The sequence below is a fragment of the Rattus norvegicus genome, chromosome 16 (genome assembly GCF_021556685.1).
Source record: "Rattus norvegicus strain SHRSP/BbbUtx chromosome 16, alternate assembly SHRSP_T2T, whole genome shotgun sequence".
Classification (NCBI taxonomy): Eukaryota; Metazoa; Chordata; class Mammalia; order Rodentia; family Muridae; genus Rattus; species Rattus norvegicus.
In genome coordinates, this window is record NC_141549.1 from 81,113,091 (window position 1) to 81,137,144 (window position 24,054).

Here is a 24,054-nt window from a genome sequence, read left to right on the forward strand (position 1 = left end):
TCCTTGGAACATTTCCTTCAATTTCCTTTTCTCCCTCCAACAGTTTTACCTAGTCACACGTGTGGAAACCCTGGGGAGATACTGAAAGGAGTTCTCCATGGAACGAGGTTCAACATAGGCGACAAGATCAGATACAGCTGTCTCTCCGGCTACATCTTGGAAGGTCACGCCATTCTGACTTGCATCGTCAGCCCAGGGAATGGTGCATCCTGGGACTTCCCAGCTCCTTTCTGCAGAGGTAGGTTTATGCCCTGTGCCTCTGAGAAGGGAAGCCTGAGCCTGGGGAGTGGCTTTGAAACTGACATTCGCAGCTTCATATCTAGTTCAAGGGGGAGCATTGGGCAGTGTATCCTTTTATCCACCATATAAGATGCAACGTGGAAAAAGCAAAAACAAACAAACAAACAAACAAACAAAAAAACATGTTAAGACCTTAGACCAGCAAGCCTACCGTTAGATCTTATATATCCATATTTCTTCCTTTCAGAGATGTCCACATTTCTATTTATAGAGTCAGCTTGGTTAAGTTTCCTAATCACACATGAATTTCTTCTTCTTTCGTTTAGCTTTTTCATCATTACTTTATTTCTAAATCCTCACATTCATAGTGATCCTCCTGTCTCAGGTTCCTGAGAGCTAGGATTTCAGGCAGGAGCCACTGTACTTGCATTGTTGTGTCTTATCTTGTTTTGTTTGTTTGTTTTATCTTATGCTCCCTTGTTTATCCATTCCACATTAATATTTAAAGGTGATTAAACAATTCAATCTCCTCTTCTAAAGGCTCTTCCAACATTCTGCCATTTGACACAAGGTAACCACAGAGCAATGAACCATGTTTCTGTGAGTTGGTGCCTTTTCCTAGTCTCTGTCATGTCCAGCCTCTGCGGTGGGATTATTTTACTATCACTGTATTTGAGAAAGAATTATTAAATCCTGGACTGGGGGTTTCTAAGAAAGGCTCATCTTGTTGATTTAGAAATAAAAGAGCAGGTTAATAGTTATTGAAGTTTTAATGAGATGTCAGGAAGGCAGTCCCATGGTTTAAACTCACACTCACCCACTGGTGTAAATGTTGATATCTATTTATCAAATAATGCAAGAAAAGTTTGCTGAGCATGCTGGCCAACTCCATTGATCCCAGAACTTGGAAGAGAGATAGAAATATCAAGGTTCAAAGTCATCATCTGCTACGTATTTTGACATCAGCTTGGGCAATCAGAGACTACTATCTCAAAAATAAATAAGTAAATAAAACAAAAGTTTGCTCAACCAAATCTAACTTTTTACCCATGTTTGTCTGGCAACAGCTTTTACTCCCAATCATTAAATCCATACACATGTTTTAACGCATCTTATTATCTAGCTATTTGTGGGTCAAATGTTGGAGTCTCATGAACACTCTGATGCTAAAGATTTTATGGGGGCAGCTTCCTAGCTCTCAAGTTAGTTTGGAATGGTCAGTTACTATGGCCCAGGGTTGCTTTCTCAATGAATCTCCAAAGAGGGGTGACATAAAAGACCCATGTCACAGGTATAGAATCTAAGAGGGCATGTAGGAAAGTGCTCAGGCCCAGGCACATGTTCAGAGTCCAGAGCTGGGATTTAGCACCTTTAAAGTTGTTCCTTATTTCTGGAAAAATTCTTATATGGCTGTTATCTTCTCTCCCACGTGTCTAGCAGTCTTCCCCAATTGTTTATTTTCTCTGGGTGTTCCTAAAGTTAATCACACCTGTTTTATGTTCTTACTGCTGTTCATAATCTCCGTCTTTCTGGTGTCACAATGAGCATGCCATCAGGATCCAGAGTCAGCAGCCTTTCCTTATGCTTTTCCATGGCTCTCTTGAATAACTGACCCCCCTTGAAAGACAGTGTCATCATCCATTGTAATGTCCTGAAGTTCCCTTCCTTCTCCATCCATCCTTCCCACCATGGTTGGCATGGCTCACTCTGGTGAACTGAAAGTTAATAATTTGTTCTTCCAGTCATTCCCTACACACTTTAAACATCAAGTTCAGCCATGTTTTATTTTCTTTCAAACATTTCTTTCTACCTTCATCCTCACCCACACTATATCATCTTAACAGCTTCAATTAATAAAAAAATAAAGTTTTATGTTGTAATTATTTATTTTGTTACTCCTTCAGATGTTAGTTAATGTCTAAATGCTACTCCTACAATAGTAGGAGAACTCATCTCAGCCTTGAGAACCAGGAGTTGAAATATGCAAAACAACCCTGAGATTTCACCTCACACCAGTGCGATTGGCTAAGATCAAAAACTCAGGTGACAGCAGATGCTGGCGAGGTTGTGGAGAAAGAGGAACACTCCTCCATTGTTGGTGGGATTGCAGACTGGTAAAACCATTCTGGAAATCAGTCTGGAGGTTCCTCAGAAAATTGGACATTGAACTGCCTGAGGATCCAGCTATACCTCTCTTGGGCATATACCCAAAAGATGCCTCAACATATAAAAGAGACACGTGCTCCACTATGTTCATCGCAGCCTTATTTATAATAGCCAGAAAATGGAAAGAACCTAGATGCCCTTCAACAGAGGAATGGATACAGAAAATGTGGTACATCTACACAATGGAATACTACTCAGCTATCAAAAACAACGAGTTTATGAAATTCGTAGGCAAATGGTTGGAACTGGAAAATATCATCCTGAGTGAACTAACCCAATCACAGAAAGACATACATGGTATGCACTCATTGATAAGTGGCTATTAGCCCAAATGCTTGAATTACCCTAGATCCCTAGAACAAACGAAACTCAAGACGGATGATCAAAATGTGAATGCTTCACTCCTTCTTTAAATGAGGAAAAAGAATACCCTTGGCAGGGAAGGGAGAGGCAAAGATTAAAACAGAGACTGAAGGAACACCCATTCAGAGCCTGTCCCACATTTGGCCCATACATATACAGCCACCCAATTGGACTAGATGGATGAAGCAAAGAAGTGCAGACCGACAGGAGCCGGATGTAGATCGCTCCTGAGAGACACAGCCAGAATACAGCAAATACAGAGGCGAATGCCAGCAGCAAACCACTGAACTGAGAATAGGTCCCCTATTGAAGGAATCAGAGAAAGAACTGGAAGAGCTTGAAGGGGCTCGAGACCCCATATGTACAACAATGCCAAGCAACCAGAGCTTCCAGGGACTAAGCCACTACCTAAAGACTATACATGGACTGACCCTGGACTCTGACCCCATAGGTAGCAATGAATATCCTAGTAAGAGCACCAGTGGAAGGGGAAGCCCTGGGTCCTGCTAAGACTGAACCCCCAGTGAACTAGTCTATGGGGGGAGGGCGGCAATGGTGGGAGGGTTGGGAGGGGAACACCCATAAGGAAGGGGAGGGGGGAGGGGGATGTTTGCCCGGAAACCGGGAAAGGGAATAACACTCGAAATGTATATAAGAAATACTCAAGTTAATAAAAAAAAAAAAAAAAAGAAATATGCTTGCTTGCTTTCTGCATTAGAATTTACCAAATCCATTGGAAATTTTCTGTTTATACATGTTCATTTTTTTCTCATATTGTCCTCAGCCATCTGTTTTTTTTCACTAAATGTCTTTACCAATTCTGCAGCTATAAATTGTATGAAGTCAAAGTGGATATAACAAACTTTTCATATCTTTCTTGTTCTTCGCTCAAGTTTTTATTAATGCCTCACTTTGTCAAGGGAAACATGGTCTTCTATGTTATAGATAAACACATTTATAGTCATGGCTTTTATAATTCATGGACTGGGAAGAATTCAAAGTTTATAAAAAAACTAATAGGAGACACATACCACTTCTTATTGACTGGGATAACTCAATAATAAAGAAAAAAAATCAATGGTCTAATACTGATAAATATGAGGAGGTTGCATTTCCAGGAGCTGCATTAAAAAACAACCAAATAAACAGAAAACTCAGTGGTGTGGGAGAGCTGGGTTTTAAATGAAGTGAGTGTATTTTCTGATTCCCAAAAGTTCTGGCTGTTTAGTTCCAGAAATTGTCTGAGTCTGATTCCAGGCAATCTCAGTGCCAGTAACACTACAGTATTGGTTCACTGTGTCTTCTAGCCAGTACTATAAATTTTTACTTTTCCTTCCCACCACAAGTGTCTAACTGACAAGAGTAACACCTAAGTCTGTGGACCATATACACTTATGGAATGCTCTTCTCAGGAATTCCTGCAGGCATAGTGGGGTCAACAAATGATAAAGTGGATCACAGCAACTTGCAGGGGCCATTTCTTTTAGGCATGAGCTCAGGACTCTCACTTAGGAGCCAACATTACCTCATTCCTCATCTTAACCCATCACCTCTCCGTCCATCATCATCCTCACTCCTCTTCCATGGAAGCTGGACCATTTCCTTGTGCATACAGTAATGTGTCTTTAGGAACAAGAAATAACAGCGGGCATGAGGCTCTCAAGGCAATCCATAAAGGACACAATAGCCAGTGAAGCAAATGCTTTCTTAAATTGCCTTGCTTTTCCCTATTTCATAAATTATTAGATCATTTAGATACTACTGAACCCAGCATCCTCTGAGATCAAAGACCTTGGAAGGAAAAGAGGTTCATTCAAAAGTAGAATGCAGAATGTACAGCCCTGAGGTCTGAAGGAGTACAGGCTTATGCACAGGGGAAGAAACGAGGTAAATGCATTACTCAGATACTTCTTGTAGGAAATGAAACAGGTGGATCCCATGTGTGTCAATGCTATGCTACTGTTCTCTCATCATGGTTTCCTACATGTATGATTGCTCAGGCTATACATGGACACCAGAGGATCACATTTGATTCCACATCTTAGCTGTCAAGAATTGTACTGTGGAAAAATTGGCTACCAAATTAGCTCTCCTGGGAAATCATTAAACATCCCTTAAATATGTACCGTGTAGTGGAACCTCTGGGCAACATTTTTGCTATTATGAGAGCTTCAATCCTTCCTGTAGTGGATTTAATTTACTTCCCGAGCAATCATCCATCATGTGCACGGATTTCCTTTTCTCTGCATTCTCACTCTTGCTACTTTCAAGTTTATTTGTAATCTTCATTTATTAGCACAGTCTTTTGATAACAGTTATTCAAAGTGAGGAGAAACTACACCCTCTTGTAGTCAATATCGGTAGTTTTAAAATTGCTGTCTAGTGGTGTAGTCTCCCCTGTGGAAAATAACCTTTGCACTTGTCTGCCCAACTTCCACTGTCTCATTTATTATTATTATTATTATTATTATTATTATTATTAATGTTTTCTGTGTTTCGGGTGATGTATCTATTCTGGTGCTTTTCCCTTTCACATCGGTACTGTTATGGAAACAACTCCCCCATTCTTCAGAACATCTCACTTTATTCTTTACTATGAAGACCCTTCATAGTTTGATAGTCCATCTGTTCATTTTTGTTGTTGCCTGTGAATTTTTGGATCTTACCACAAGTATCGGGGCCAATACCAATGTCTTGAGATATTTATTCTGTTTCTGTCCAGAAGCTTCATCATTTCACATTGTACCTTTAGATTTTGTACTATCATCCCTAAATTTTAAAGCATTATTTCATTTTCTCATGGCTTATCTTGGCCCATATTCTTCCTGTGAGAGCTGAAACACATGAGATGTCAGAATAGAAGGAACTTAACTTGCAAGCAAATGCTGCTGAGCAGTAGAGTGCAGAGACAGCTTATGGTGAAAAGCACGGGCTGTTCTTGCAAAGGACCTGAGTTTGATTTCCAGTTCTCTCACGGTGGCTACAACTGGCCTGTAAATCCAGTTCTAGAAGCTCTGACCGTCGAATAGTGTACATATGTGGAATACATTTTCATGGACAGTGCACACACTCGTGAATAAAATATTCTATTGGAAATATAATAATCCACATTTACAAATGTTTGATAAGTGATTGATATATTATAAGAGATATAGAAAGATAGAACCATAGAGAAATAAAGAGGGAGAATATCTGGACCAATGAATGAGTTTCTTATTAATAGTTTTTAAAATTAAGCTAAGATACTTGCTATGAACTAGGCAAACATGACAGATGTGACTTATCAAGTGAACTGATAGCAATTAGTCAAAAGACTTAGCACCTGGCAGGGGGCTGAAAGGAACTTCACCAGTTCATGTCAGCATTGGTCAGGCTATAGGCAGCTGCTTCACTGTGTTGAATGGTCCGTCCACTGAACATGTCCTACTTTTACACATGAATGATGCCCAACACTGGAAAGAGCTCTTTATAGAAAGAAACAGAAGAGGTTTATTGCTAGCTTGTATTAGACAAAGACATCCAAAAATTTATCATGGGGTACACGGTCAATATTAATGACTTATGATATGTTTTATAATTTTCATATTGATTTCAAAATCTAGTATATTTTTTACAATAATTACATATCTGTATGCAAAATATGGTAGCTACATTTCAAGTTATCAGAGACACCTAAGCCAGTGGATGCTACACTGAACAGCTCAGAATTGCTGTCTTTATTAATTTAAGGACTTTTTTTTCTCTTGCATATTTTTTAACACATGATCTTCATCCTTAGCCCAGACTACAGTTTAACTAGCACTGATTACCCTGTCTCAGCTTCCTGGGATTACAAGTGTGAACCACTATGTTCAGCCTCCTATACCTGTCCTTATTCCATACAGAGTTTTGATGCTTTTTACCACAGATTAGCTTAATTCTAAGAACTGATAAGAAGATGGGTTAAAGGTAACAAAGTGGTCATGTGATGCGGGTTCTTTATCTAGTGAGAAACACTGAGGCCTCTTTGAGATGAAGGGAGCTTTGTGTACTTTAAAGTTAGTTTTAGCAAGAATTATACCTAAGAGTATTCTTTCATTGATGGAAGGCAATATGAAAAGTCTTCTTCTACAAAAAACTCATATTCCATTCTTTGGGGTGCATTCATATCCCTACAAGCATTTTATGAGAACTCTTGCTATGTTTCCATATCTTTATGACACGTGCTGATCTTTTCCCTATGCCATGCATGTTGACTAGGGTTAGGTAAAATCTTGATAGATTTTCTTAATAAGTGTTAGTTTGGATTTGTCTGTTCCACCTTTTGTCTTCGTCTTTAGTTAACTTTAGCTCTCAGTGTCAGAGGGTACAATGCATGGTGACTGGGAGGCAAGGCACCTCAGTCTTACCGACAGGACAGACAAGCAGCATTAATTTTTCACATTTTGGTGGCCAGAACACAGATGGGCAGGCTGCGCTTTTATGCAGTATTAGTCACACTAGTGGGGACTTTAATACTTCCACATAGATATTAAGATATTTAAAAGTATTCCTGAGAAGAAAATCATTGAAGTTTTGTTTGTGATTCCATTAATTTTAAAATACTGGTTCAATGCCATCCATTAAATAGGAGGGTTTTTTTTTTTTATCTTCCAGTGTCTTCCTATTTTTCTTTCATGCATTATGCTTTCACTCACATAAATATTTAATATTGCTAATTATATTTGTACCTGGGATTTATTGAGTTATTTATTCACTAATTTGTGTGCCTGTGTATATGTGGTCCATTTGTAATGGTGTTCTTTTCCTTATGTTATTCTTAATATTCTTGTTATTGCCATACTGACTTCTGTGTACTGGTCTCGTAATATGGTATGTGGTTGGGGGTGTTTATTGTGATTTAGGGTGGATACTTTGTGACTTGGTAAGAATAGGAGCATATATAATTTGAGAAAAAGAACAACTTTACTTTTTTGTTTCCTGCTTTATCTCTTTTCCATTCCTTCTTGAATCAAGCTAATAGTGGACACAAATTGTACATGAAGCTGGTATGTCAATGGTTTTGGAGAACATGAGTTTCATTTTTCATATATATATATAAATATATATATACATATATATAGTGTGTATGTATGTATAATCTTTCTGCTCCTAATTTCTTTATAGATTCTATCATTCAGAAATGAAGTTTATTTAAGTTTTCTCATCTATTGAAATGCCCTGTTCATCACTCGTTTAAAGCATTGTTTTATGTTTGTTTATTTATTAATACACATTAAATCATCCTTACATTCCTGGTGTGGAAGTGATTTTCATTGATTGATTGATTGGTTGGTTGGTTGGTTGTTTAACTTATTGAGACAGTCTCTTTAAATAACACAGTTTGACATTGAACTCATAAAAATACCCACTCCTGTTTTCAAGTTTCTGGGACTACAGGTTAGAGTCACCACAACTGACTTAAAAATTTTGATATTTCTAAATTACTCAAAAAGAAAACCAAAGTCAATATGGAGATAATAAACATAAGCACTGTGTACAGTCAGAATGTTCCAGAGGAAATAAATCAATAGCATAAATGTACAATATATGTGAAAAATGGAGCACAGTTTCTCCAAAATCAATGACAGATTTACTTAGTTTGGGTCTTATTGCTGTGAAAATACACGATGTCTATGGCAACTCATAAAGGAAAACATTTAATTGGAGTTGGCTTATAATTTCAGAGACTAAGTCCATTACCATCATGGTGGGATACATGAAAGTACACTCACTGACATGGTACTAGAGGAGCTAAGAGTTCTACATCTTCATCTACAGAGAGCAGAAAGAGTCTGTGTCACTGGAAATGGCTTGAGCACATATGAGATCTGAAAGCACACTCTGGCAGAGATCAAAAGCCATATGTATATGCATGGTAGAGGTGTTTCACTTTCCGGAGTGAGCTCATTCTTTTACTGAGGCGGAGAACAACCATAGTCAGCAAGGACAGCCAAGGCTCATGCTCGTATTGTAGAATTTGGAATGATGAACCCAGTGTCTGAACTGTCAGCATCTGTCAGTGTCTACAACTCAACAAAGACGAAGTTAAAGGACAGTTTTGACATTCCTCTGCTCCAATCTTTTCCAGCATAATTTTTTTTAAAGGTTTCCATTTGGTAGTTCATTGTATACCTTTTTTTGTTTGGAAACACGATCTGCAAACTATCAAGTATAAATTATTGGTGGGAATGGAGTGTTATGCTTATTCAAACAAGGTCTATCCTGGGTTCTGTTTGCCTAAACATGAGTATTTAAGATAAATATGCACATAAACATGCCAAAACATACTATCACTGCTAGAGATATTTTAGGGACTACAGAACAAAGCAGCTGTTTTGATATTTTACAGAGGTGACTTATTTTACTCATTTAAGAACAGTGTAGACTCTTAGAACACTTTCTCAGAGAGAAAAATACCACTAAATGAAGACCAGAAATAGTTTCAAGGTGCTGTAAACGAACTTTATGGATGACGTATGCCCAACCTTATTTAAATAGTTTATACGGAAGATTCCTTTAACTGGTAAACCTTGTATCATGAGGCTAGTGTATCCATATGTCACTTGTCAATTATGTATGAACTGTGAGTCCAGACACCTAACTGAAAATGTTCAGCTGATGAGGATGAAAGGGTAGTAAAGAACAAGACAATGGAAAGTAGCACGGAAGATATGCCTTGCTCTCATAGGGCCCTTACATTCTGGAAGGCTTTAATACAGCAGTGTTAGAGAATCCTGCTGTAAAGTGCACCAGAGGTGATCTATTATGTTAGGAGCAGATTATGCCAGGGAAGACTGCATGGGGCACACTTCACATCACAAGCTCTATTTTAAATTAGGACTGTGGTTTTAGACAATTTAATTTTATGCACTTTTTGCATCCAAGACAATATATGCCAATAGAATTATTACTGAATTTGGAAAAAAAAGTATGGAAAGAAATATGGATTTTTAAATCTAGTTGACCTTGTCTCCATGGTTGCCATGTTGTCTCTACTTCAGGATATATATCTAATCACAGTACTCATCCTATCTTATTGAATACCGTCATATGTAGTTGAGAAAAAGACACAGTCAAGTGTGAAAAGTCTGCATTTCCTGTCAGAATCCACATAGCAAACCAGGTAATATAGCATTCCAATCCCAGTACTGGAGAGATGGCAGTAGGTAGATCTGTGGCGTTCACTGGCCAGCAGCCTAGATATCTAGGAGTTCCATGCCAGTGAGAGAAGTCATCTAAAATAACACCAGTGTGGACAAAGAATGACTTCCACACACATTTACCAAGTCAAAGGAATAAGCCTTACAACATGCTTAGAAGATAATAAAAATGCTTATTGCAGATATTTTAGTTTTATGCATTGCTACATAACATTTTAAATTATCTTTTCCTGGGTACAGACTGTGCCAGATCTCAAGCAATAGAACCCCATGCATCTGATCACCAACTGAACACCCGCCCAAACAGATTCCATCCACCATGACAGGCAGTCATATGGGAAGTTTAATGGCAAGAATTTTGCCCTGAAGATTCAATATCACCCCTATGCTAGTTAATGCATCTTTAACAATTTCCTTGGAGATCCTCAGGTTCTATATCAACTAGATGGATGAATGCTCTTTCAATCCTCCAAGAAGGACTATGTCCATAGCACGCTCCTGCTTCACACTTCTGTTTGCTAGTACTATAGTCACTGAGGGTGACAGAATTCAGCACAGGTACCTGTAGACTCCGGTTTCAGAACTTCAGACATCTCAGCTGCCATGGGCAAATTCTGCTCCGGATACCACAGTTCGTGATCTCCCTCAATGCAGTTTAAATGATGAGTATCCCCTGTGTTCACATACCTCTGACTCCTCTCCAACTGGTTTTAATAATAATAATGATAATAAACATGAGTTTCTTTTAGACCTCAGTCTGAAGACTCTTCCAGTGACGCTCTGGCTGACAACAGGGAGGAAATATAGTGAATGTTTCAAGTGACTAGGGGATCCTCAATTGGAAATGAATGGGAAGGACACAGATTACGGAAGGCAGAATACACAGAACACATGGGGTACTGGGGGTCAATAACTTATCACAGTTTAGATACTTGAGTGAATGATCTTGGGGTATACAGACAGCAAAAATGGGATGTGGTGACGAGCAGCTGTGCAAAGTCAATAACCTTTGTAGGAAAGGATAATGGTGATGACGGCATGAATGTTCAAGTTGGAGTCAGGAAGCTAAAAGATGGATGAATGAATTAAGGACCGTACTTGCTAACAAGAGTTCCTTGGTTAACACTGAGTCAAGCATTAAAATACATATCTTAGACACAGAAGCTAGAAGATACACAGAAGTGAGCCAGTAGTTAAAATATTCCCAAAATAATAATGATACCTGTAGATCTTTCTGTACACTCAGAAGAAGATAGCTATTAGAATCTAGTGACAGGAGATTCATACCTGCTGATCTAGGGAAGATAAATGGAATCTAGAAATGCTGGTTGCAACCACAGAGGTGGACATGTCTTCCTGAAGATTGGTAGTCTATAGCTTATGCAGAGACCTTCTCAATGTTTAAACCTGTGACATTAAAAGATGATATCAGCTTCTACTCCTTGATGACCCTTTCTCAGAAGTTGCTAGAATGTAGAATCTCCAGTTCTAACTGACCTTGTCTGGTAGAGTCCATAAGCAAAATTGTCCAAGGTTTGGGAGCATAGAATTTAGGGGAATGGCAAAAGGAAATTTGTAGGTTTTTGAGAGCATGAGAGATGAGGTCAAGAATAACTAGGTAGCAAGGAAAATATCCTAATTGTCCCAAACATAGAGCAATCCATGAACATAAAATATAATTTCACCTAGAAGGACAGGCTTTATGAGAATGAGACTTGGATGCTCTGTGCCCCTAGATGGCATAGTGGAAGCAGAGGAAAGTGTTATACTCACTCTGGGTCTGGAGAAGTGGAATTCAGAGGAGTACAGCCGCCTGCTGCGGCCACTGCCAACTTTTCACTTTTATTCCAACAAGCATAGAGACCTAGGAAGTGGAGGCTGTGTGAACCTCCCTGAGGACTGGCTGAACTGGTATCAGGAATTATAGACCCTGGGTACACACAGAACAGAAACTTTGCAACAAGTTTGCCTTAATTACTTTTCTATTGTTGTGATAAAGCTCTACAACCAAAAGCAAAGGGAGCAGAGAGAGTCTACCTGAATTTATAGTTCCACATCAGAGTCCATCGCTAAGGAAAGGCTGGACAGATCAGGTACCCAGAGTCAAGAGATGACACAGAGACCATGGAGTAGAACTGTCTACTGGGTTCTCAGCATGACTTGCTCAGCCTGCTTCCTTATAGCACCCAGGATCACAAGTCCAGAGGTGACATCACTGACACTGAGCTGGACTAACCCATTTCACTCATTAATCAGGAAAATGCTCTACAGATTTGCCTACAGGACAATCATATGACACATTATTTTTCTATTACGATTCCTTCTTCCCAAATAAACCTCGTTTGAGTTAACACAGCATGAAATCCAGTCAGCACAGTGCTCAACACGCTTGTAAGTTAACACTGTATTGTGACCAGCTTTAGTGAGACAAATAGAGGAGAGCTCTGTTCATACCTAGCAGTTTGAATTTGCCTAGCCATTAATGTATGCTTAACCATTCCTACTCGTTTAATCCTCTCGATAAACCATGCTCCCATTGCAGTTTTTGAGAATATATTCTCATAATTTCATATAGGAGTACTGTATTACTACCATTTTCCTCCCTCTCATCCTCCAAATTAACTCCTCCTCAACCTCATAACTCCTTCTGTACATATTATACACGATACACATATATACATAATGTCTAACCAGCCAACTTACTGAGCTCACTCAGTTAATGTAGCTTGTGTGTGCGTGTGTGTGTGTGTGTGTGTGTGTGTGTGTGTGTGTGTGTGTGTGTGTGAAACTTAGTTAGAATTGGATAAGCTCATGAAGGATTTATCACTGGTGGCAAGAAATTCTTCTCTCTCAGCACCGATTGGCTATACCTCTTCATGTAGAGTAGAATATTGTGGAATTTATACAGTGTTTTGCATGTCAACTGGTGATGTCATCATGTAGATCTTGGTTAGGCAAGCATATTCTAAGCGTTTCCTGGATGTAGCTTCCCTATTTTGTCTAGAAGACACTAGTAGCAGGCAGCTGTATGTCTTAAGTAGAAGACAGACTGGGCATTGCCATTGCAAATATTTCATTTTATAAACTTAACCCTGACATGGGGACTCCCTGGACTGGTGTCAGGAATCACAGACCCTCAGTGATCACATAGGATCTTGTGAGGAATGATCTTGGGACATAGAGACAGCAAAAATGGGATGTGGTGAAGAGCAGCTGTGCAAAGTCAATAACTTTGTAGGAAAGGACAAATGTGATGATGACGTGAATGATCAATCAAGTTGGGGCCAGGAACTCATGGCAAGTTGGGTGCATTGTATCTCATGTAAATGACTCACTTTGCAGATTGGAGAGTTTTCAGTTCTTCATTACATGGCAAAGTTAGGCTTTTAAACCATGCTCTGTTTGATATTTTTGAACTGTATATATAAAATAGATTTTAGCTAAACAAATACAAGGGACATTTTACATTGAGAATAAGACTTCTCACTTTAAACAATGTAAGAATAGGTTCAAAATTCCCAGAGGGAAAAATATAAATGTGTAACCTTTTTTAATGTTTAAAGTCATTCCCCACTTATAGAAACCAGTAGACTGGCACATCTCTCTTTGAAAATACTGTTTTCTGTCTGATTTCACTCAGACAAATTCAGACTTACTTTAGTGGGTCAACATTTTTATCGTAAAATGAAAGTCGCTGTAAGAATTGGACACAGAATAGATTTAAAAGATGCTTTCCATATGAGAAGTCTTCTTCTGTGGGAACCACACCTATGCCCCTTGGCTCTGCTATCACATTTCCACGTAGAAATCCTATGGTAAAAGTTTCCAAAAGCCAAATTAAATAATTGATGTTGGTAACCACCATTCATTTAAAAACTATGTGTTGCATATTAAGTTTCACAGCAGAATAGTATCCCAGCAACTATGATGATAACTTGATTTTTTTATAATAAAGGAAGGGATGGGCTTTTAATAAGATTTATTTAATTAGATTCCCATATTTTCCACATTATAAATATAAATTTCATGATAAAATACTACTATAAAAACCTTAAAATATTTGTGGTGTTTTATTGTTTACCCATGTTTGAGGGGTGGAAGAAACTTCTAATATATTAATATAATACTAAATATTGACAAGGATGACTTACATTTTTTATAATCCTTCTTAATATTTTAGTGTCTCGCTTCTGATAATAATAAGTAAAATATTATTAAAACATAGCATATTTTTTACATAGACCTGTGTTTTTTCTCTTAGGTTCAGACTACACTTGTAACTCACTTCAGCCAAGAGACACATCTCTACCTGAATTATCAATGTGAAGATATTAAACTTTTATTTGCCACGCATGAATTCATCCAGGCTAGGATGAGTTAGAGAGTACCATATGCCAAAGTATTCTGAGTACAAGCTATTATGTCTTTCTAAAGAAAATACATAATTTTGCTTAGAAAAAATCAGACAGCTATTTTCCTATTCAGTTCCCTTACTTATGTTTGCTTGTTATTTATTTATTTATTTATTTATTTATTTATTTAGTGCATTATGTAAAATATATCCAAATGAGACAGTTTTCAAATATTTTTTTATTTTCTCAGATCAAAAAAATTTTTTATGGGAACAGGTACTTTGAAAGCTCCATGAATATCACCCTTGTTTTAATGACTATAAATAAGTAAAATATCTTTTAACCAACAACTCTTCTTGACTCAAGCTACTATACTATATCATTTTAATAGATTATTATGTCTCATAATTACAAGTCTATGTCTCCGAACAGAACTGGTGAGAACAGCTATTTTTCAGGACTTCTGGTGATAACAAAATTCCTATAATCAAAGTGCAGCCATCCACAACACATATGCTCATGGTCCCCAACACCAGTGGTGACTTCAGCTATGCGCTCTTAGAATTTAATTTACTTCTTTATCTGTTGCATTAAAATTTTACATGTATCTTGGGGGCCACTGGAAATTTGATTCATTCTGCACCCAGAATGCAGCCAATCAAGAAGTGTTCACTGTGACTGACCTGGCTAAGATGTTTTTCAGCAGCTTTCCTGTGATCCAAGAGGTAGGGCCTAGAGCTGTCCGCGGTGCTGAAGGGCTAATAGCTGGTAATAGGCTTGGATCTTATAGAATGGGGGAGAATAACGCAAGACAGCATCTTAAGTCACATGCTGCAGAACAGACTTACAAGAGTAGCTGTCAAAGCCTGATAGATTTTTTAAAACATTGGAATATTCCTGGGCAATGAAAAGAGATCATGATATATTCCATGAAAATTAGTTGTGAGTTGTTACTAATTTCTTTTTATGCTTCATTTAATGGAAATGTAATATTGTGACATCCTCATTTACACATGTAGATAGAAAAAGAAAGGAACCCGAGCTACTGCTTTGTCATAACTATTTTGCTCATGAATGTAAGATAAAGTGGATTGTCAATTGTAATTAGAACAGACCCCCCAAAAAATCTTTCATTTATTAATCTTGAGGAGGACATGTGTGTGTGTATGTGTGTATGTGTATGTCTTGACTAAAGTTTTTAAATTTAAACTCTCCAAATACTTATAGCACCGTGAGAATGCCTAACACTTGCTGAACATCAAATTTCTTCATAAATTACAATGTTATAAACTTGTGCTTGTCACCATGTTTCAAACAATAAATGTCTTACCCTTTTTGTTTTGAAATAAATTATTTAAATTGATCAATTTAAACATCAATTAGTTGACCTTGTTATTTCATTCGACAATATTCTTAACATTTCATAGTTAATAGATATTTTTTCTTTATATCAGCAATCAACACTCCATCTTCAGCAAATGCGATATAATAGAAACTTCTCATAAACTTCTGTGCCCGTGTGTTTACATGAAATTCTCAAAATAGTTATGAATCAGATAACCAGAGTTCTGCAATTTTCCAGAAGACACGCTATGCACACAGGCACACAGACTGATAGAACAGTCTGAAATGGGCTAAAGCTACATAACATATTTGGAGTCAATGAGGACAACATATTGATGCCCTGTCTCAGAAGGGAACACACACAATAAAATAAATATAATAAACTTGAATATGAATTAGGGATAATCTAATTATAACTGATTTGAAATTTTTCTTCTGGTTTTGGAATACGTACCATACAAATCTTGATCACAAGTTCAGATTCAGAAAAATGAAACATGTTTTCATCTCTCTTCCCTTTTATTTCTCTTTCGTTTTCTATCTTTTGTCTTGCTTATATCGCTTTTTTTCTTCATCACTGTGGTCATAAACTTGTGCCTCCTTTCTGCTCCTTGAATGGCTACAGGCAACAGGGTTTGTGCATCTTGGTCAAGTGTGAGTTCTTAGACCCAGGATACACATGGTAGGCAACCAAGTGACTTTCAAAGCCACTAGTCTAGAAGCAGGGAATTTGAGATCATTCTCCCGTACAACACTTTACATTTTGGCCTCACCACAGCTCCCCTCAGATGTTAACATAATAAAATGCTCTTGAGTTCATAAGCCCCAGAGTCACCATTCTACAAGGGCTTCACAGAAAACCCTAAAAGTAGTTAATACTTTCAACAGTGGGTGACTATGCACGAGGATTGCTAGTGCGTGCTGGCTGTGTGTGCTCAGCTTCAGCAAACAGGCATGCTGAGGCCATGGTACTCCACTCCCCCTGGCCCTGCGAACACACACAGCTTCCATGTAACTTCTAGTTACTGAAGTCTTTACCAGAAGAATCCGGTAAAGTTTATTCTGCAGATTTCTAGTTTAGACTTCTGCTGGATTCTACCTTAATCCAAACTACTTCAGTTCCCAGTCATAAAGCTGAAGCTTGTAGATCCCCATAAGAGAGTGATTAGGATCTTCAAACACCAGTAATTTCCCTTCTAAACTTTGGGAGAAAGATGGCCTAGCAATAATTAGAACTAGTACATGGATGTACATCTCAAAAGCTGTATTTAAATCAACACATTTCAACCATTCAACTACGATGTTGGATTCCAGTTTCAGTCATGAGCAGTGTTTTGTGAATTTAATGTCGTAAACCTGGTGTTGCTGTGTTTGCAGCTGGTTTTACATTGAAGCAATTAATTTTGTGAGCCTACAAAGGAACTGCAGAGAAAAATAAATTCTAAATGTTAAGTAAAGTTATGTTGTTTGTTAATGATCATTTATTTATATGATGTATTAATGCATAAAATTTGACAGTTTTATAGTAATATTTACAGTTGTGCAGTTACATATACAGTAAATAGTAAGTATAAAGGTCTGTCTTGCATCTCCCTAAGAAGAGCTTAATTGCATTAACTGTATATTTGGGTATTTATTTATATGTTAAACTCACTTTTTGTCAGTTTTATTTTTTTTCCCACTGTAACATTGGCTTGATAATGGCAATTAATCTTTGGCTTTTATACATCACCTATGAAGCTAAATTAATTACCTGGAAATGATCTTTTTAGATTACCTTCAATCTAAATCCAGAAACACTTTGTTGGTGGACAATAGGGACATTTGTGAAAATGCTTACATGTGACAGGCTTCTGAGGATTGAGTTGCATTTTCGTTTCTGCTCCTACAGCTGAGGGAGCCTGCGGGGGAACCCTAAGGGGAACCAGCGCTTCCATATCCAGCCCTCACTTCCCCTCAGAGTACGACAACAATGCAGACTGCACGTGGACCATCTTGGCTGAGCCTGGGGACACCATTGCTCTTGTTTTTACTGACTTCCAGCTGGAGGAAGGATACGACTTTTTAGAGATCAGCGGGACAGAAGCGCCGTCCATATGGTGAGTTTGAGTAGTCATGTGAGCTGTCAGTAGTCTTTGCATCTATTTGGGGAGAAAGAGGATCTGCTACATGTTGTCAGTGGATTGTTGTTGGCTAACTTGACTGTTGTATTTATAACAGAATGCTAACATTGAGTATGGTATTTTTTCCCCTTGATGCTCTGTTGTAACCTGTTTCAGTGTCTGAGGTGTTTCTACACTGGCATTTGAAGCTAGAAAAGACATGAGCACTTGAATAGTTTTGCATTCTCTCATATAACACTCAAATCTTCCCAGGAAGAGCTTAGGAGGACCCCTTGGCCTTGACTCTCATCTAGAGATGATGCAGTATGAGCAGATGTGTTTAGGCTTTGAGATTTTAAAATGGTGAGGAAAATGGCAGCGGGAACACGATGCATTTCCGCCCCTTTGTGAAGAGGGACAGGCAACTCCAGAACTGCCTGTGAGGAAATATCTCAAAACAGAGATAGTGTGGACTCTAGCATGATGTACGCTGAGTCTGGCCAACTGGAGGTCAGGAGTTGAGTGCATGACAGAAAGGAGATTGAAGTCAGCCGTGCTTGTAACAGAGCTGACTTCACTGTGTCCCCAGCTATAGTTCTAAAATGGAAAGTTAAAAAGACAGATATAAAATGGCTTGATTCCAGCTTCATATCTCTGGACTACATGTTGCAGGTTGTACTTTCTATTGTTTTAATTATTTAAATGATTTTGGTATGTTAAAGTTGCTTCTAGTCCTCTAGTTTGGGCTTTGAGCCATGAGCTAATTTGAGAATCATAATCACAGGCACAACGGAACAACTGGTCATGTGTGTATAAGCAGAAGAGTTATTGGAGAAAGTGTTAAAATATTCCAATGGTTTTCAGGCTTTACTTGTGTTCAGAAGTGAAGGGATGACAAAGCTAAATGTGTAAGCTGATAGGAGATCCTCCTTACACCAGTCTTTAACATGGAGCCAAATCACTTGGTTTTCCATAACTAGAAGCTCTGTGTTCACAAAAATGGATACATAATTTTCTCCCTTGAGTTTTATTTCTCTTATGTTAAATATTATTCCAATTACAGAAGTAAAAACAAAAATAGAACGTCATTAGAATACAGCTGTATGACTCCTGGGCACACAGCCAACGGACTTTACATCTTACTAGAGTCATTTGCACATCCATATTTACTGTGGGCTCTACCTGCAGGACAAAGAAAATGTAATCAACCTAAATGTCCATCAATAAATATTGAGTAGATAAATAGTAAATAATGAAAATGTTGCATATAAATTTGGTAGAATTTTATTCAGCTGTAAAGAAAAACTTTGCATAAAATTGATATACCTAGAAAAAAATACATTAATTGAAGTGACCCAGATTTAAAAGGACATCTATGTAGGAAAAATGTTCATGCACATAAAACAATAAGATGTGTGTGTCTGTGTGTGTAAATACAGAAGTCCATGATGTGCATAAAGACTTTAAAGGAAGATATTAGGAAGGTATTTGAACATTGGATAGACAGTAAAAAGGAGAATGTGGAGGGGAGACATAGACAGGAACAAGGGGATAGCTGGGGTAAGAATGATATGAGGATCAACCAAGAATAAGCACAAAAATGCCTTTGAGAAACACACCACTGTGTGTTGATTTTAGCAAAGTCCACAACCACTGTCATGAACTGTACCATTTTATTCACCTTTAATATGACTTTGACATCAGCCATTGTTCTTCATCCTCATGTATTGGCTACAACTCTTACTCATCTTGTATTACTGAGAATTAGAGCTATGAATGCTGAGGCTCACTGAAAACTCTGAACTTCATTACTAGTCACTCTGACTTAAATGAGGCCCTAAGAAGCCACGTTTAAATGCTTTTTAAGTTCATGAAAAAAGTCATTAATCATGTGCCAATTGTTGCTGTAGAAACAAGTTATCCAAATACTTCAAACTATTTAAATACATAAATATTTTATGGGGAACTACTTTATAACTATCTAAAGTGTTTGGAATAAAAAGTATATGGTAAATGAGTTGCAGAAATTACTTGGTTAACTTTAAATTTGTGAGAACCTGGGTATGTTGGGTATTGGGTGTTGGATGTTGACTGATAGTGTTGATACAAGGTGTCAGAGTGAGGGAGAGATTGGAAAACAGGAATGAACTTACTGTTTATAAAGTGTGGTGTGGCTTTTTGCCAAGTAAAATGGAGAGTGTGGGAGTTCAGGGAACAGCGTAAGTGACTGAAATAGAAAGAGAACCCAAGGCAGTTGCCAGAGAGGTGATTGTCACTCCAAAACGGGGAGCAACTCCTTCCTGTGTTACTGTCACAGAGGAGAAAAATGTCTGCTCTGTTCTCGGGCCAGAGGACATTCTGTTTTCTGGAATCTCCATTTCTGTATGCATCCCACATGAATCCCTTCCTATTCCTCACCCCTCTCTTCCCTTTCTCTAATCTTCATTGATTTAATTCCTTATTCATTACAAATTAATTATCTCCTCCTCATCCCCTCATCGCCATTCTCTCAACCCCTCATCTCCATCCTCTCATCCCTTCATCCCATCCCTCTTCCTTTCCCATTTGTTCTTCTCTTCCCTTTTGCTCCTCTTTCCCCTCCCTTCCTCTCCTCCTAGGCTCCTTATTGTCTCTTATTCACCACAAGTAAGTCATCTTCCCTGTCCTTTGCTTTTTCTCTCCTGTATCTCCCTCTTCCTCCCTTCTGTTCCCTTCTGTTCCCTTCCGTTCCCTTCCGTTCCCTTCCGTTCCCTTCCGTTCCCTTCCGTTCCCTTCCCTTCCCTTCCCTTCCCTTCCCTTCCCTTCCCTTCCCTTCCCTTCCCTTCCCTTCCCTTCCCTTCCCTTCCCTACCCTTCCACTTCCCAGTGCAGCTACCACAAACCATGGGCAACAAGCAACAGTGGAAAAAGTTGTTGGCTAGGAAGAAATTGCTCAACTTTAACAACAGCCCCAATTGTTGTTATTAGAATAAGGACACTTATTTAAGTTCTCCGAGATCTCCCTTGACTCTCCTTAGGATATTATTATAGATGCTTTGACTGTGCAAGTCCTGAACTCTCCTCCATATTGTCCCAGCCTGTCTCCATGAATGACCCTTGTAGACCGCATGGATTTGCATTCCTACCCACTCAGGATGATGATTAATGGTCCCCCATTTATTGGAAATTTAAGAGCCCTAAAAGATGTTTTCCACTTATGGACTCTTGGCACCTTTGTTATATGAACAAGAAACAGGGACACAGGAAGGAAAACAGAGATAGGGTCCCTGGGGAACCGCCACAAGCTCAGGGTCTGAGTCCACCAAATTGTACACCATTGTCCCCTGGTGTCCAGTTGCACAGCGTTTGAAGAAGATCAGTACTCTGCCTAGGATGCACTTTTACTCAGCTGCACAGTCTCCTTGTGCCTTGCAGAAGATGCTGCATTTGAAGAGACAGGTGCACTGAAAATCCACGTACCTCTGTATACTGCACGGGAGAGGGCAGAGGGCTTTCCTATGTATTTTACTTTGGTGACATTCAGTGCTTATTGTAATTACAGAGGGAATTGTCCTGACGTGTCCATATGGACTGTTACTTTAAATGGAACTCACATCATGCCGTTAATCTTCAGTGGAGGCTGAAAAGAAAAAAGACGGTTTTCTTAAATAACCATCAAGCCCACATGAACACACTTCAAATTTAAAATAGAATAATTGGGAACACGCTTTCAAGATTTATACAAATGTGTATTATCTGGCTTATCTTTTAAAAGACTATTATTTTACTATAATTTTAGTGACAGTCTCTGAAATGTTTAATGGCCCAAATTGGTATATTTAGAAGATTTATCCATTCCAGGACTGCAAGAAAAGTAGGGAGAAGGATGAACTTGGCCTCTTCTCCAAAACAAGGTTATGCCTCCAAGGCAGGAGGATGTTGCTAATGGCTATAAGTGCAGAGAGGGTACACGTGCACGATTTTCCAATAATCTGCTTTTAAAGGCAGGATGAACAAGCAAGGGCATAGTAAGAGGAAACTACACGGAAAATTGTTGAGAATAATAATGGGATTAGCTTTATTTTCATTATATTTTGAGTGAAATTACCAACTCTCCTATAATTTCTTTGCTCCAAGTTGCCATGACTACAGAAGAGGCAACCTCAACATAGTGAATCTCATTTGACAAACTCATATATATATATATATATATATATATATATATTAAATGTAGGGATTTAAACCTTACCACCTGTATGCAAACTGACCAAGTCTGATCTGATGTTTTATTTGTATCATCATCGACATCATCACTGTCGTCATCATCGTCATCACCAGTTTAGATTTCAACATAGTCAGGAAGGCTTCCTAGTCATTATTAAGAACAGAGCCACTATTTCTACGTGACTTGCTGTTAATAGACTCTGGAACTATGACTTTTTTTGTAATTTTAAAAAACAGGTTGAAGAGATGGTTCAGTGGTTAAGAATGATTGTTGCTCTTACAGAGAACCCAGCTTCAATTCTCAGCACCTACATAGGTAGATCACAACCATTTATAACTGCAGACCTATGGAATCCAATGCCTTCTTCTTACATCTGTGGGCACCTGCACATGCATAATACACCTACATGCTCACACATAAAATAAATACACATAATAAAATAATATTTCAATGATATATTCTAGATGCAGCAAAACTGACTGGTTTTATCCTCTTTCAGTGATTTGATGTGTATTCTATGAGGCTAAGAACATCAAGAATGAAAGCTGATGTCATATCTGAGTTAGTCAGCTACAATTTCTAACTTAACACTTCAGAGTTAAAGGGTGAGGATTGGTAGGGGACTAGAAAGGGGACATGGGATCTCTTCTTGTGTCAGTGAATGTGTACAGTACACATGGCTGTAAGGGAGGAGCAAGGACAAATGCAGAGACTGCCCTTCCCCAAACTAAGTGTCCCTTCCTCAGGCTGCCCAGGAAGAATCCAGAAGCCTTAACATGTCTTCATGGTCAAGACGGAAGTCTTTCTACCATTCTCCTGTCCCTCATGTCCTCGGTTCTTAGCCCTAGGCTATGTCCTCATTCAAAAGCCTCACTTCCCTGCACCTTAGTATGGTCACAGAGCTACCCACCTTCATGTAGCCATTCCATAGTGGCCATGTTTTAAAAGTTAGCACAATGATTAGAGATGGTACAAATGAGGAATACCATAGGAGATGTGCAGAGCAAACACTGGGGAATGTCCCACCAGAGATGATCTTCTGTCCATCTGTGTGGGAGAACCTCTATGATTTATTTATTTATTTTATTTTGTACTGTAAGAGTAAGGCTCAGTAAGTACGTAACCAAGGGCCCTCTCCTACTCTGGCTTGGCTATGATTCCCCTCCACGAAAAAGCAATGCACTGTATAAATGCAATTTATTTTGTTCCCATTAACACATCACAATTTCACTATTAAATCAATCTAATCAGTATCTAGCTGAAGTCAAAACAAGACTTCAAAGACACTGGAGCAGCCCAGTGAGTTTCAAAGAACCCTTGAAGGGTCAATTAATGCCTAAAATGTTTATCTAACATGTCACTTAATTGATAATTGACTTGGTGTATGTTTAATTTCAAATGAAGAAGGTTACAGAGCTCTGGTGAGCAGTAGATTTGCTGCAATGAACCCTTCCCCTCACTTGCCCCAAACCCAGAGAAGTTTGCTACCCTCTCCTGCCTACAGTATGGCAACTGCTTAATTTGAATATATTCTACAGAAACTTCACAAGATAGCCCAGAGTCAGGTGCTGCCCGCCCCTACCCTAGTGTCCTTTAATCTTTCCACATTCATTACTTTTCCCATGGCTGTAATAAGATATCTTGCCAGAGAAACCTAAGAAAGAAAGGTTTGCTTGACAGTGCAGCTCATGGTGGCAGGGAGAGAAGCTTTAGCTGCAGTGGGGAAGTCTGAGGCCACCAATTGCAAAGGAAGAGGGCACCCTCTCAGGAGAGAATAGGAGGGAGAATGGGGGAAGAAGCATTTTGGATGTAAATAATAAATAAATAAATATTTTTTTTAATTTCTGGAAATGGCCCTTGGGAAGACACTCCCAAGGGTGTGTCTCCTTTTGACTGGCTCTATATTCCATCCAGCTGATGATCATAAAACCACATAACATCTCCTAGCCTCAGGGTTATTAACCAAATCAAAACATTTGCACTTATTCATGGCCACTAATGAATGGGCGCATGGTGTTTTGAATTTTCTAGTTGTTCTATTGAGCCTGTTTTCTACAGTCAGGTCCATCTAGGGAAGTGAGTGAGATTCAGTTATATCTGTTG

General features: G+C 38.5%; 2 protein-coding genes across 2 annotated transcripts in view; both read left to right on the forward strand.

The window, feature by feature from the left end:
- The window catches only part of Erich1 (glutamate-rich 1), a gene marked incomplete at its 5' end in the record, with an annotated part of 52,793,804 nt that overhangs the window by 50,242,531 nt on the left and 2,527,219 nt on the right, over nucleotides 1-24,054 (forward strand).
- Nucleotides 1-24,054, forward strand: part of Csmd1 (CUB and Sushi multiple domains 1) — a 1,600,021-nt gene that overhangs the window by 800,042 nt on the left and 775,925 nt on the right. For both annotated transcript variants that reach the window (XM_087588866.1, NM_001037327.2), the window contains exons 4-5: nucleotides 44-238; nucleotides 17,538-17,745. In XM_087588866.1, coding sequence (XP_087444992.1) covers nucleotides 44-238; nucleotides 17,538-17,745 — 403 coding nt within the window. The remainder of the gene's footprint in view (nucleotides 1-43; nucleotides 239-17,537; nucleotides 17,746-24,054) is intronic.